This window comes from Daucus carota, chromosome 2, assembly GCF_001625215.2.
Source record: "Daucus carota subsp. sativus chromosome 2, DH1 v3.0, whole genome shotgun sequence".
Lineage (NCBI taxonomy): Eukaryota > Viridiplantae > Streptophyta > Magnoliopsida > Apiales > Apiaceae > Daucus > Daucus carota.
In genome coordinates, this window is record NC_030382.2 from 53600006 (window position 1) to 53615904 (window position 15899).

Below are 15899 nucleotides of genomic sequence, written 5' to 3' on the forward strand. Positions count from 1 at the left end.
AAGCTGGTCAGATTTTAGAACATAAACTTAAGTATAAAGGTAGATAGTGTTGAAGGTATAGCAGCTTAGTAATACTCAGTATTAATCGAAAGTGCCTCCAAGATGGATCTGTATACTGTAGTCGGACAATATTCTGAGAAATCTGCATGATATCGGCCTAGAAAGTAGAATGAAATGTCGAATGTTAGTGTTCAATGTTAAGTCTGTCCTCCCACATGCTAATCAGTTGCTGCAAATGCATGGAGTAAGATTTAGGGTGATACGAAGTCAGTTTTCACTTCACATTATGTCCGCGTGAAATGAATGCCTCCAACTAACATCTCAAGTCTCAACTGTCCAATAATAAAGTTTGCTAGCTAAATCTCACTCCCTACATGGACTCTTTCTACACACTCTTATTTACTTCTCCTGCATTCCTTCCTACATGCATGTATAAATACACATGCATCTTCTCTAGCTTTCAACACATTACCACCCGTTCCTAGTTGTTCAGAGATTAACTCAGCTCTAGCTTTTGTTACATTTGTCGTTGTGGAAAATGGGTGTTGAGCTTAGCAAATGGTTGTTGTGTGTGATTTTTCTGTTAGCTTTGTGCAGGAATGGGGCTCATGCTCAGCCTCAAGTTCCTTGCTATTTTATTTTCGGCGACTCCTTGGTAGACAACGGCAACAATAATCAGATAACCTCTTTGGCCAAAGCCAACTACAGGCCTTATGGGATTGATTATCCTCAAGGACCAACCGGAAGATTTTCCAACGGCCTAACAACTGTTGATGTCATTGGTAAGTGCTCTCGAGCTCTGTCTCAAGTTCTCATGCATATAGTTTACGTTCCACTCGGAAGTGAAACCTTAAAGGGTCATCTGTTCCAGGAAGTTTTATGTATGTATAAAAACTAATTTGTCCTGTTTTTTCCCCACATTACTTTAGCTGAGCTACTGGGATTCAGTAATCCAATTCCTCCTTACTCGCAAGCAAGGGGCCGAGCCATACTCGGAGGAGTAAATTATGCCTCTGCAGCTGCTGGAATTCGAGATGAAACTGGCCAGCAATTGGTACGCACATTATACCATTTTCCTAATTCTAATCATTAACAAATGTGATCCTTCTGTTTTTACCAATGCCTTTTGTGTTACAGGGCCAACGGATTAGTATGAGCGGGCAGGTGAATAATTACAAAAACACAATCTCACAAGTGGTGAACATACTAGGTGATGAAAATACTGCAGCAAACTATCTCAGCAAGTGCATATACTCCGTCGGGCTAGGCAGCAATGACTACCTTAACAACTATTTCATGCCCAACATTTATTCTACTAGCCGGAGATATACGCCTGATCAGTATGCTGATGTCCTCATACAGCAGTATAGAGCACAATTAGTGGTATACATCAACTTCTTCTACTTATATCCATATATAATAGTTCCAAAATATTTGTCAAATAAATGATGATGCAGTACTATTAGTGGATCATGTATCATTCGGCACACACGTTTTAAATGTTTCGCCACCTTTTGTTCTGCTCTTATGATGGTATATAGTATATAGTTAAGTGAATATCTCATCAACTGCAGGATTTATACAATTATGGAGCAAGAAAATTTGTGCTGAATGGAGTGGGCCAGATCGGATGCAGCCCGAATGCTTTGTCTCAAAGTCCGGATGGTAGAACATGTGTACAGAGAATCAATTCTGCAAATCAACTTTTCAACAACAGGCTGAGGTCTCTTGTTGATGATCTCAACAGGAATCAACGAGATTCAAAATTTATATACATCAATGCTTACGGGATCTTCCAGGACCTGGTCACCCGCCCTGCAAACTTTGGTACATCTATCGATCTCCTCAAATATTTACCATCTTTAACTCCAAATTTTATTCATAATAGTAGAAAACAGAACAGAAAATCTAGTTAAAGAAACATAAAAATTATTTGTGACTAAATTGTATTATGTCGTGCAGGCTTCAGAGTAACGACAGCAGGATGTTGCGGTGTAGGGAGAAACAATGGCCAGATTACTTGTCTTCCATTTCAAAATCCATGCAGAAACAGGAATGAGTATGTGTTCTGGGATGCATTTCATCCGACTGAAGCTGCAAATATAGTCTTGGGAAGGAGATCATATGCAGCAGAGTCTGGGTCTGATGCATACCCCTTTGATATCCGTCGCCTAGCTCAGCTCTAATCGAATATACTTCCGATTATTTGATCATGCATGTTATGTTTACTATTTTGTATCACTGTACTGAATCAATTAAGTTGTCATTATTTTGATGGGCGTGAAAATGCAACACGAAGATCCCTAATTGTAGCTATACACATTTCCTGGTTTGATATCAAGATCTTAAGTTCTATGTTCTTCCGTTCTCAATTTCAATCAAAAGTTGTCTTATATCTCATGACTGCTATGATCAACATGAATATACAGTATGGAGTGTGAATAGACCTGGATAATTTCATATTTTTAAAATTTTATACCCCCTCTGTTTTTTAATATTTGACACTTTGACTTTGGGCACGTAATTTTAAGTGCTTTGACCGAGTAGTTAAAAATATTATTTTTGAATTTTCTTTTTTTGAATAAAAATATATAATCAAAATTTTAATTCACAAGAAAAAACTAATCAAAAATAATAATTTTACCATCCAGTCAACTCATCTATGTGTGCCAAAAGTCAAAACGTCAAATAATGAAAAGAGGTAATTGCATATCGCACACCCTAAGTATCGTTCAAAAACGATAGAGTACATATATTTTAAGAAACTCAACTGGCACCCCTTATGTTTACTCCTCAAAACCGAGACGCACCCCCTGCCGTTAACTTCCGTTAACTCAGTGCACTCCGTTAAGTCACTATATATATAATTGCAATTTTATATATAAAAAATAAATATTATGTGATATTTATTATAAATAATCCATAAATTTATCTATTGATTAAAATATATAAATTTTAATTATTTTGTTTGGAAAAATTGATCAAAATTTTTTTTAAAAAATATCATCAAAAATTAAATCTAGTCTATTTTAATAAATACATATTTTCAAATAGTTGGCCAAAAATTAGTCAATTTAACTCCTCAAAAAGCAAAAGGGACATGTAAATTGAGACGGAGGAGTATTTTAACGGAAGGTAACGGAATTCAATGGAGGGGGTGCGTATCGTTCCTGAGATGTAAAAATAAGTGGTGCGATTCAAGTTTTCAAAAATATGGGTACAATATCATTTTTGAACGTAAGTTAGTGGGTTCGAATTGCAATTATATATACAGTGACTTAACGGAAGTTAACGGCAACGGGTGCATCTCGGTTTTGAAAAATAAAAATAAGGGGTGCGAGTTGAGTTTCTTAAAATATAGGTACTCTATCGTTTTTGAACGATACTTAGGGGGTGCGATATGCAATTACCTCTAATAAAAAATCAAAGAGAGTAATTTTTTTTATAAATTTCAGTCAAAATTTGTTACGAATCAAGATTTGAAAATGGACAAGTTACGAGACGGAGGGACTAAATTATATACGTGAAGTCAATATCTACAGAGCACAAAAGTGTTGACAGTTCAAAAGTGCAGGAAAACAAGCTATCATCAAAATCCTGTTAATGCCATGTACTCCCTCCGTCTCAAATTAGATGTGCTATTTTATTTTGGGTACGTAATTTAAGGTGCATTGATCGTTTAGTTTCGAAATTAATTTTTTTAATTTTTTTTTGTAATCGCAAATTTCATATTTAAATTTTTATTTACAAAAATAAAATTTTAAAAATAAATAATGTAGTTTTGCTGTCAATGGATTTTAAAAAGCGTACCCGAAGTCAACTCATCTGATTTGGGATGGAGGGAGTATTAAATCAACTGTAAGATTGCCTGCCCACTCCATCGCCACTTGACACCCAAGTTTAAGCCCCCAAATATATACCAACTGCATGGGTTTAATCATCTTTTCGTTTGTTTATATTATCTGCTCTCTCCCATTTTGCGTATATATTTGACAAATCTTACATGTTCCGTTTTATGTCTAGATTACAGTAAGAAGTGTTACGTTACGTTACAATTACGAAATAATAATGTACAAACTGATCAGGCATTCAATAATCTGAGTTACGTGCATGTTTTTGAGTAACGTGTTGGCATGTATATGTTTATGATTATAAATAATTCTGAAGATAGCCTAGTTGAATATCAATGGCATTTGAGATCACAAAATGGTGCATGCTATGCACTGCAATTAGTGCAGCTTTGCTCTCTGCATTGCCCATTTGGGCTGTTGCAGAGCCGCTAGTAGATTGTTTCTTCATATTTGGAGATTCTATAGTCGATAATGGCAACAACAATAATCTCGTCACATTAGCTAAATCCGATTTTCCTCCTTATGGCATCGATACTCCCAACCATAGGCCTACAGGAAGGTTTACCAACAATCGGACAATTGCTGATATCACTGGTCATTCTCTTCCCCTCCCCTCACCGTCAATCATACATGTCCGGATCCTTGACATACATATGTTAACAGTCCGGCGAAAAAAAAATGCGGGATGACTTAACCCTAAATTTATGATGTATACATAAAGGGTGCTATAAGCGGAAAATTGCTTCATCCTAGGATTTTCATGTCAAGCGTTTTTTTTCTGCTTGGCGTATGTTAATATCATTTGTATGTTCTGGACCAGCTGCCCAATCATACATGCTACTCTTACAAAGTGTACTAATATATCTGAAATTGTTATATGTGCACAGGTGAGCTTCTAGGGTTCAAAGATTACAGCCCTCCTTATGCGGATTCACATAACGCGAATTTACTACCTGGCATCAACTATGCATCTGCGGCAGCTGGAATACGAGACGAAACTGGACAGCATCTGGTAAAATAATCACAGACTTCAACATATTTAAAATGCAGTGCTTGATCCAACTCTTTTCTATTCTGTAAATACAGGGTGGACGGATCAGTTTTAACCATCAGTTGAGAAATCATCAGGATATCATCTCAAGAATCGTCAATTTTCTTGGAAGTAATGAGTCTGCCACAACGCACCTCAACAAGTGTTTATATTTTGTTGGATTGGGCAATAATGATTACATTAACAACTATTTACTGCCGCTATCTTACCCCTCTAGCCGCACCTACACCCCGGACCAATTTGCCCAGGTTCTTATTCAACAATATTCTGAGCAAATTAAGGTCAGTTTTGTAATTTTTTCTATTCAAGGGCAACCTTGTTATAACCATACTCATACATGTTTTAGTGACATTGTAGACATTGTACAGCTATGGAGCCAAAAAGGTTGTGTTGTACTCACTGCTACCTATCGGATGTGCTCCGAATGAGATTGCTAAATATGGAACCAACGGTGCTCTCTGTGTGGAAAATATCAATGCCCAAGTCATGCTCTTCAATAGCAGACTCCGATCACTTGTTGATGAACTCAACAGCAATTTCAAAGATGCCAATTTTGTATACGTCAATTTGTTTGATCTTGCGCTTTCAGCAATCAGTAATCCTGGATTATTCGGTAGGCATAGTAATTAACATTTTTTCCTTAAATACTTGATATAGCCATTAAATCAGATACTAATTCGTACTGATTCCATTGCTTCATCTGAAACAATAGGTTTCAAGGTAACAAACTGCGCATGCTGTGGAGTAGGGCCGAATAATGGAATTGCATGTATTCCTCTGGAAGTACCTTGTCAAAACAGAGCTGAGTATTTATTCTGGGATGCATTTCATCCTACTGAGGCTTCAAACTTGATTATTGCTCAAAGAAGTTACCATGACCAGAGTTTAAACGTCACTTATCCCATGGATATATCTACCCTAGCTCGGCTTCAACGAGCTAGCTAGGGCATGCATCTAATCATATGATCCTTTTAAGCTTTAGCACCGACCACTCCTAAGAAATTTGTGTTAAATTTATAATTCATTGTACACGACTCCGCGATTCTGCAATATATGTACTGCCTGTACCATTCCATGATTTATTATGATCCCATAGGATACGATTTTTAAGAATCAACACTGGGAAACAAAATATATCTGCATGAGTTATATGTAGTGTTGATTCTAGCTATGATGCATAATGTGAAGCTACAAAATAGCTAAAAAAAATACATAAGTACACGCATACACATATGTTGAGACTTGAGAGGAAAAACATACACAGACACTGAACTGATCTGTTGGTACCCTTGGTTAAGTCACTGACTTGATCTTTCAACATCAGCCTCCTCCAAATCATTTACTTCACGTACCTTATTATCAGCCTCGTCGCTAGGTCCATGTGATCGATACTTGTAATTCTTAGCCACAAACTGATATACGATGAAGTTAATAAGACTCATCAAAGAAAGTAACCAGTAGAAGAGATTTAAATGGTTCCTGTTAATATTGTTTCCAGCCAACCATCCTCCACTTGCTGTGATATTCTTTGTCACCGCGTTCAGAATCTGTACAAGAATCGTGCTCAAGTAATACCCAAGTGCCATGGAGCTCCAGAGAAAACAAGTAGAGATGGATTTAAGCCCCTTGGGAGCCTCTGAGTAGAAGAACTCAAGAAGTCCAACGTACGTGAACATGTCAGCTATGCCAAAAATGAAGTACTGAATCATTATCCAGAACACATTAATGGGCAATGGCTGTAGTGTAGGGATTGCATCAAGCATGTTATTGTCCCGGGCAACTCTTTTTCTTTTTGCTTCAAGTATGGCTGCTGCAGCCATGGACAAGCAGGAGAGGACTAGACCGACTCCTACTCGTTGGAGGTGAGTTATGCCAGTAGGAAGGCCGGTGAACTTACGAGCAAATGGCACAAAAAATACATCGTAAATTGGGATTAGGATGATGAGGGAGGCAACAGGAAAAATGGGGAGAGATGCTGGTGGAATGTTGAAAGATTTGGTAATGGTTGTGTCCATTGTTGTGCCTTGTTGGATGGAAAAAGTCTGTAACTGAGCCAAGCAGAGGGTCATTATTATGGTACACAAGAAAATTGGAATCATGCCTAGTATTATTTTTGCGTTCTCTACTTGGGTCACTCTGCAGAGTTTCCATGGATTTTTGGGTTTTTCTGCAAGCTCAATTTCCGCTGATGTTTGTATTGCTGCTTTATCTAACCACCTACAGATATCAAAAATTACAAAAATATTATATAACAGAATTATGGCGCCAGATTTTTGCCGAGACAAATTAGAATATCAGAATTTGACTCGGCTTTATTGAGGCAAGTGACAGCCAATAAATAAGGCATAAGTTGTTTGTCACAAGCTGACCTGAAATCTTGTGTGTGTGGAAGGAATTCTTGTTCCAAGGCCTCTTCCTTGTCCATACTGATCTCGTATAGCTCTGCATCGTTATCAGGATATTTGAGCTTCCTGTTACGGACAGCTGCTACATACACCTACATCAACCTCGAATTCTTATTGAGCTGCTACATACAACATAGAAATCTCAACTTGAGTAAATAAATTTAAATTTGTGTATATGCAAACCTGAATGATTTCAGTCATTGCACCAGTTCCTCTAGTAACATGTACTCTGTATCGAGGAAATCCACCAGAAAAAACAATGATACCCACCAAGACAGCAAGGGCGGAAATACCAAATCCCTTATCCCATCCTTTATAATCCTGAATCCACACGATCAAGGTTGAGCTAACAGCCGCGCCAATGCACAGTGCTAGTAATAGCCAGTTGAAAAAACTTGACATCTGTTTCGCCTCTTTAGGGTCTTTTTCATCAAACTGATCAGCACCGTGTGTTGGTAATGAGGCCTTCACTCCAGCCGCCCCAAGGGCTAAAGCATATGTACCCGCAAATAAAATGACAGAGTTCCTTCCATCAACTACCTCGCATTTTGTAGTCGGATCAAAGATGTTACATGGAGGGGGCTTGAGTTTGGGGTAGTGAGCTTGTATTGTCAGTAATCCAAGCGCCTACATGAGTAAGATAAGTTTTCTTTTAAGAAAATTTGTATTAGGAACTAAATGGTTAGTTATGTTATGAAATGCTTACCAAGAACTCTATTGACAAGGAAAGAATAACAGCTTTGTATCTGCCTAAGTGACCGTCTGTCAGGTAAGCCACTATGATAGCCAGTATATAGCCAGTCCCCATGTAATTGGTGACATGGTTCGCTGAATCTGATATGTCATGATGCATTACAAGGCTGAAGTAGGTCACTAAGTTGACAGACAAACAGAAGGTCGCCACGTTCTCGAAAGCAAATGATACTGCAAAATGCAAAACAATTTTTTAGCATATTTTTACCGTTCTTAAAACAAGTATGTTGTAACAATCATCTGCACGGTGCATGTCAGATACACTTTTCCGAGGTTTATAGTGTTGAGTAACTTACCAAGCACAGGAAAAACAGATTTGACTCCTCCATGCTTGCCCCTTCTAGCTGGTCTTCCTCTCCAGTCCACCTTTCCATCAACAAACTGCTCTTCATTCTCCTACACAAATAAAATCCACCGAATATGAGTAAAGCAGAACCAAAAGCTGCAACTAACATATACTGTGCCGCATTACCATATAATTCTTGTGGTGCTATATCTCTCTACTACAAAAGATTATATACATTTATATACAAGCATGAAATTAGCATTCCCACTTGCGGCAAGTATGAAATTGTAAAAGCTACTTCTTGTCGTAATGTTAAGTGTCCGTCATGCCGAACGAGAAGGACAGCGAGAAATTTATAAAAATAAAAATCATGAAATGGCCGGATCGAAAGCCGTAAATAGGTTTAACGAACTTATTGGAAGGACTTTTCACACACTCATGGATTAATTTAAGATCGGGGAATGTGGATGTTAACGGTAAGTGTTAATTAACATGTGTTTGATTAAAGCAAGCAACATTGAACGTGACAAGAATTGTTATTAAAACTCCGCTCCGTTTCGAGGACAGCGATACATGGTTAATTGGGGTTATAATGCGGTTTAAACATCGTAACCGTCATACAGAACCAAACAATATTTAAACATAATGTCCCCCTGGGAGCAATTGAGTATTAATCCGACGAAATTTTATATATTTTTATTTAATTGTTCGCTTAAGACTAACTTCATATGTTATTTACAAAAATTTGACTTTTCGGTGTTTGAAGGAATATACAAATTTCATTTAGGCTGTCCAGGTCAAGAGAATAATAAGTTCTTAACATTAATTTGGTTGCATAAATACATAAAGTCATAAAGATTAGTCACGGGAGATGCTGCCTTTTATATTTATATAACCGTGCATGTCAATTATCATAGTACATGCGTATCTGGTCGATCATGTATACTATAGGCAGCAGAAATCCACTCACGAGAAATTTATAGTAATATAAAAAAAATTGTGTCATCAATAATAATATAATATTCGTGTGATAATATATTATTATTTCAATAAGTTAGCTAGACAAATTATATTTTTAGAAGAGACTTTAAATATTAAAATTTTGTAATTATAATATAAATAAAAATCTTATAAAAGTAGGGTTCTTACTTAAAAAATAAATAAATAGGGTTCTTAAACGATTTGAACACTCTTCATCTGTGTACGACTTAAGTTTAAATCATAATAAACAATTTGTTAGGTGACCAGGTGAAAAAAAATATTTTCTTTCATCTAGTTAGTTCTGGTTTTACTGAGAGGAAAAGATCTAGTCAAAAAGTCAATAAAAGGAAATTTTAAAGCAGAACCATATAATTAAAATGTAAAATCTGAGGATGATACCACGATGAGACGGGAGTATTTTGTATGATAATACTCCACTGATGAAGAATTATATTCTCTCCGATATCAACTTTCAGTATAAAGTACATCTCCTCTTCTTTAACAGAGCAGTTACAGTGACAAAATACACACATATAGCAAAACATACACATTCTCTTAAACCTCAATAGTGCCCAAAAGGAACATATTGTAAATACAAGGGTACAAATATTTATAACCATTAAATTTCTACAACAAACAATCGATAAAATAACCTGTGCAAAGAATGCTTAGCTATCCTCTCTAATCCAAAAATTAAATGACACAGAATCTAATTAGTAATTCAATAAAGAGTATTTTATCCGCAAAACAATTTTTCCCTTATCTACCCCAAGCTTTGCCCCTGTAACTAACCAGTGACCAGGGATATCTTGAGGGCCCTTTGACATTTCTGTTGTGTCAACTATTTTCCCAAGTTTTCCAACTTGACTTGAACCATCCGCCTTCTTATCATCTGTAGCTCGTTCACTTACAAGTGATGACGATGAAGCACCAATAGTCCTCTGTACATTAGAGAGGGTGCTAGGGCTATGATCCCATACAGATCGACGTATTGTACATCCGGGTACTCTGGAGAAGAGAAGTTTGAGGTGCAACACACTTTTTGAGGCACCAAAATCCCATACACCAAATTGGGCCCCGGTGACTATGTACACGCCCGAGAGATCTCCTATGTATGTTTCAGTGTGTTCTATAGGTGCAGTACTTACATGGGAAAAGTTCTTCCACTTGATTGGTTCAAACCAACGACTGTCTTGCTCCTCAGGACCTTTCCATTTTGGTGCACCAATGGCCATATGTGAATCCCAATGGGGTTGGAGAATTTTAGGGAGAGAGACCAAATGCTGCAAATGGATAGCCAGACGGTTTTGCTTGCTGCCTTCTAGGGTAAGTCTAAGTCCTGTCACAGGCCTTCGTCCAACTGTTACCTGCAATCATGTACCATCAGATATTTGACAAACCATATCACCACATGCACGCGCATGTGTTTAACATAGTGATAGTGTTTTAGCATGTACAGAGGATTCCATATGATAACATACTATGCTATTATAGATGAAAATAATAAGCGGCAGGCATGTGCTAGGAGTAGCTGAGACTAACCACATTTTTGTCAATCAACTGTAACATGCTAATTCAATGAAACTTTTGTCTATTATCATAAGTTCATAACATCAATGCAGTAAAAGAATATAGAGAATTCAGGATGATACCTGATTTGGGCTTATATAAAGCTTGGGTCCCATCAAACTGAAATGAAGGGATTGACACACAGGATCCTTTCCATGAAGGTTACTTTGTTCAGGAGCCCAGACTCTAGAGATTTGAAATTCCAAGAAATATTGCAAATCCTCTATAGGAGGCTTGTCTGAAACAGAAAGGGACATGTATCAGATATACTCAACACGTGATAGTTCATATTTAAATGGAGGTTGCCTATAATTTGTTTCTTATTAAAAAAAATTGATTTCACCAATGCAGTAATATACACAGGTTGCTTAAAAGAACTGTAATTATTTTCTGTAGTCATCTATATATGATCAGCAAAGAAGTAGCTTTCACAGATAGCTACAAAGTCAAAGAGCCAATTTTGATAGCCATCCATAGTCCAATAACAGTAAAAGTTTTCTTATTTTCTGCAAACATAGTCTCACGTCAAATTTTCAAAGTAAACAGAGAACATTCAGAAAATTCAGTATTTATTTCACTTTATTTATTTACATTGATAAAAATTTTATGTCTGGCATAATATATTCCACACAAAGAAAGAGTGTCCTTTTTAGCCTTTCAAAGTGAAACAAAATATCTTAATATCCAATATTAGTATTATTACAAGTTATACTAATCATATCTTATATTACTATTTTCTCAAGCTTTAAGAATCACATTAATTACAAGTTAAATATGTCTTTGGTTGATATTTAGAAGTGGAAAGAGATATCTTTTCGTGAAGCAAATAGAGGTGATAAATACTTAAGAGACACTCTGGGTAGGCTGAGTAGTTTGTGATTTAACAGAAAAGTTCAAATTGTTTATTAAATATGTAGCGATTAAAATTTTAATGTACTGGAACCACAAAACAGAGTTAAGATCTTACACTCTAAGTATAACTCAATGGCTCGTGCCAAGTGCTTTATCCCAGGCACCCCCTCGAGCAATGAGATAATTGGGGTAAATGACATGTTGATGACATCAGGGGCAGCTTCTACAGTCTCTGCCCATTTTATGTAATTTTGTTCAAGATCATCACCACCTCGTCTTCTAAAAATAACTGTTACATCCTGCAGGAGTAAAATATATGTGGTGTTTAAAATAAAATACATATCCGTCGCTAGAAAGGCATGTATCAGAATGGAACAAGTTGTAGAACTAGTAGATCTATCAGAATAGACAAATCAATGTGGTCCAATAAACAAATTTCTTATTTTCTAAACAAAAGAAGCTTCAATTAATTTATTACTGAGAAAAAAAAAAAAATTCATTCATTTCACAATACTAACCTTGTCCTTGTATTTTAAGGGGGCAGTACTTGTATAATTTGATGCAGAGTACCTCTGATCTGCAATGTCGTTTACATAATCCTCAATGTCTGTTGCTGATAATGGTGATGATTGGTGCTGCTTGATATAAACTATATCTCTCCCACCAACTGTTGCCGAGGTAACTATATGTGTGCCGTAATTTTCAATAAAGCTGTAAAGAGGAATTCTTTTGTCAGGAACTTACATCAAACTTTCGACTAGTAGATTTAATGTATCTCCACTTGTGACAATACTTCTGCAGTCTTAAACTACCATTCGAACTAAAAAAGTACAGTCGAATAACTTTGAAGATATGGTCTTGGGGTTTTATATTATGTGAAATCCGAGCAAAAATTACGGTTACAAAGTGAAGATAACACAAATTCCAAGCGGCACAAAAAGCCTGAGACTCCTTGAATGATGAAGTGTGTGGGAATCCAATATGCAAAAGCCTTGATGAAAATAATAAATAAGTAAAAGTGCAATAGATCAACTTTGCTAATAGAAGATTTGGATAATCAGATCACATTTGGAAATAAAAACTCGGAAACAGTCAACAACCAACAGACATGGTGTCCATAAGTACTTAAAGTACTATGTTATGTCATCCTTGATCTAACACACATACAAAGTCTTCACTCTCTCCCACCCGGTTCTTTCTGTTTCCTACTGATGATCTATGCACAGAGGCATATTGATTACTATGGCACTGCATTTGGAAAACAAGTTTAACAAAATGGCAGTAAAGTGCAAAATACCTAGCTAGAGATGCAGGATCCCAAGAGTATGGAACCGCGCGTTTGATGTCCTCGTGCAAAACTAAATCCAAATTGGTAAGTTCAACTGTATATAGTGGTATGACAGAGCCAACCACTGCAAGAGATTTTGTTGATGCTTGATCAAGTTGCCAAGAACCACTCAAATTGAACATGGCATTAAAGCTTCCCAGTGGAACATTTCCTAATAGATTGGACTTCTGATTGAAGTGTACCGCCATCTGAAATTTCCAAGCAACGTAGCTAGTCCATTAAATACTGATCAGCTTTTCCAATATTACATAAAGAGCACTAAAATATGAAAGACAATATGAACATAAAACTGACTCTTTAAAATATAAATAAGGGATGCCTAATATCAAACTGCTTAGTTGTACAAGTTGAGAGTGAGCTTGGACTAATCCTATAAATTCACTACTTATTACCAGGAATATCCACTGCAGCACTCATTTATTACTCTCGGTGCCAATCAATGTATATAATTTTATTAGTTATTACAGCTTGTGTTAGTTTTATATATTAAATGTAAAATTTCCATTGCAGAAAGTAAGTGTATGTTCTGCCTTGATTAATCATATTTTCTTCTACCATATCCAGAATCCTAGGAAATAGATAAAATGAATGTGCTGACATGCTTGTGCATGTTATACCTACACAATTCCCGAATTCTCAGTAATATCAATCTTAAAAAGGTACCCATTATTTTATTTGGTACCAGAGGAGAAGAGATTGAGGTAGCTGATGAGCTTATTTTCAAGTTTAAACCAGTTATATGTAGCAGTAGTTAATTTTTTGGACAATTGTTTTCCTCTATATTTCAAATCCTGATACAGTAAGAGAATCTTCCGCCTTCAGATCGTCCACGAACCCCCCCCCCCCCCCCCCCCCCGGAGAAATGATCTAATTACACTGTAACCAGAAAGAATTTCAGTCTGTAGTAAGTAGCAACACAATGTTAGAGCATCTCCAAGAGACTCTCTGAACAGGCTCTTGAATCAAATTATAAGGAGAATCACAAAAATTGGAGCTCCAAGCGACTCCTAGTGGCTCTTATCCTTAAGAGCCTCTTCTATCTCCTCTATTTCAGAGCTACTAGATGCCTCTTAACTTTTTTCTATTAATAAACTATTCACTTGCACATGTTTGAATTTAAATCTGTCATTATTAATATTGAAATATGAATAAAATATAATTTAAGAGTCAAAATAAAGAGTATTGTTGAAGTTGACACTTTTAAAATTGTACTAAATTGTTAGGAGTCACATACTCACATTATATATATTATATTTAGGTGCCGCCAACGAAGACTCGTGGAGATCTTATTAAGAAACTAAAGCGAGTACAGTTCAAATTCTCATAAAAAACCATGAGAATAATCGCCGTAAGGCCCGAAACAGTAGCAAAATGTCATTCCAATTCAGACAGGGGTGCAATGTATCAATGACAATGTCTAAATCATGACTAAAGCCCAACTCGATGATGGATACTACTATTTATATGCAAAATCCGAATATGACATGAAGACTCTTCCAAATTCCAAAATGCAGCCTGAAATTACCCATTTACTAAAATTTAATTCATTAAAGCTTAAACAATAATTCGATAAGTCTAAAACAGACAAGAGATTGACACTTTAAGAAATTCAAGACCCAGAATTGTCATTCAGCTCACAAAAATATCCAAGAAATACTACCAATTTGAGAACTCGAAAATTCACTAATCATCAAGTATAAAATTCCAACACCAACATAGCAAGAAACTTAGCAACCAACACACAAACACACATATATCAGCAAAAAAATTAGTTAAAAAAAGAAAAAACAATGACCTCATTGAAGCTTAAAACAGGAGTATTTTCAGGGAGCCTCTCTCCCGGAGAACAATCAATATCAACAGGGACATTGGGAACAACAAGCCCATCATAAACAACAAGATCTCTTGTCACCTCATCATCAACTTTAACCAAACGGCCCCCAGGTGAGCCTTTGCAATAAAGAAGCCTAATATCAGAAGTAACATCAAAACCTCTTCCTAAAGCTTGAATAGAATTGAAAATGGTTGTGAATAAAGCATCTGGGCTACTCATAATCTTCCTCTTTTCAATAGAAATTGGATCTTTCATTCAAGAAACAGAGGATTTTTCTTGGGCTTATTCAAAGAACTCAACTTGTTTCACTCATTTCTGTGATAATGGGGTGCTCTAATCTACTATGTGCGTGTGTGTTTTATTGATTTTGGAAAGGTTGGACTTTGAATGTGGACTTTGTTGATTGATTGTCTGAACAAGAGGAGGTTTGAAGGCTTTTTGACTGTAATTTGTGCATTAATATATTGCTGTAATTATATGATTTTGCTTTTTAATTTAAATTTGAAAAAACGCGTTTTTGCTGGTGAGACTCGAAAGGAGTATTCAAAGCTGACTAAGCATATTTGTGTGTCTCACTCTTCTTCTTTGTTCACATCTTTATTTGTTTCCAATTCTTTTTGCTTTTATTTTTTAATTTTTTAGGTAGGGGTTGTGAGTCTTGTGACATTATAATTTGAAACGTAATGCATATGTCTTATTTACTTTATTTAGAAAAAAATTGAATGAGTTTTTTCTTTAATTGTAGTCTCCTTTACTCGTATTTTGCAAAACATAAAAAAAATTTCAAATTAACTTAAATTTCTTGTAATTTATATGACCTGAATGTCTTATAATAATATATTATATTATGACAACAATATTCAGATTACTATAATTTTATCTATCATAAATTAATTTGCAGAAAATATTATATACCATAATATCAAAAGTTTATAATTTCGAATAATTCATCAGATTTATCAATTTGAA

General features: G+C 35.9%; 4 protein-coding genes across 4 annotated transcripts; 2 read left to right on the forward strand and 2 right to left on the reverse strand.

Annotated features, from left to right (window-relative positions):
• Positions 1-241: 241 nt before the first annotated feature.
• On the forward strand, positions 242-2400 carry LOC108206381 (GDSL esterase/lipase At1g29670-like). Its single transcript, XM_017376659.2, has 5 exons — positions 242-782; positions 930-1054; positions 1138-1383; positions 1575-1827; positions 1963-2400. The coding sequence occupies exons 1-5, from the start codon at positions 539-541 to the stop codon at positions 2184-2186; spliced, it is 1092 nt and encodes a 363-aa protein (XP_017232148.1). The 5' UTR covers positions 242-538; the 3' UTR covers positions 2187-2400.
• Positions 2401-4197: 1797 nt separating this feature from the next.
• LOC108208460 (GDSL esterase/lipase At1g29670) lies at positions 4198-5982 on the forward strand. Its single transcript, XM_017378988.2, has 5 exons — positions 4198-4445; positions 4739-4863; positions 4938-5183; positions 5260-5515; positions 5615-5982. Exons 1-5 carry the CDS (start codon positions 4214-4216, stop codon positions 5845-5847), a joined length of 1092 nt encoding a protein of 363 aa, XP_017234477.1. The 5' UTR covers positions 4198-4213; the 3' UTR covers positions 5848-5982.
• A 40-nt stretch (positions 5983-6022) lies between these two features.
• On the reverse strand, positions 6023-8657 carry LOC108207766 (protein NRT1/ PTR FAMILY 4.5-like). The gene is made up of 6 exons (XM_064088220.1): positions 8533-8657; positions 8357-8456; positions 8014-8231; positions 7491-7934; positions 7272-7399; positions 6023-7119 (listed from the first exon to the last, which is right to left on the reverse strand). Exons 1-6 carry the CDS (start codon positions 8533-8535, stop codon positions 6201-6203), a joined length of 1812 nt encoding a protein of 603 aa, XP_063944290.1. The 5' UTR covers positions 8536-8657; the 3' UTR covers positions 6023-6200.
• Positions 8658-9861: 1204 nt separating this feature from the next.
• LOC108208953 (MACPF domain-containing protein CAD1-like) lies at positions 9862-15388 on the reverse strand. The gene is made up of 6 exons (XM_017379597.2): positions 14892-15388; positions 13046-13284; positions 12267-12459; positions 11864-12047; positions 10980-11134; positions 9862-10694 (listed from the first exon to the last, which is right to left on the reverse strand). The coding sequence occupies exons 1-6, from the start codon at positions 15183-15185 to the stop codon at positions 10041-10043; spliced, it is 1719 nt and encodes a 572-aa protein (XP_017235086.1). The 5' UTR covers positions 15186-15388; the 3' UTR covers positions 9862-10040.
• Between the last annotated feature and the right edge of the window lie 511 nt (positions 15389-15899).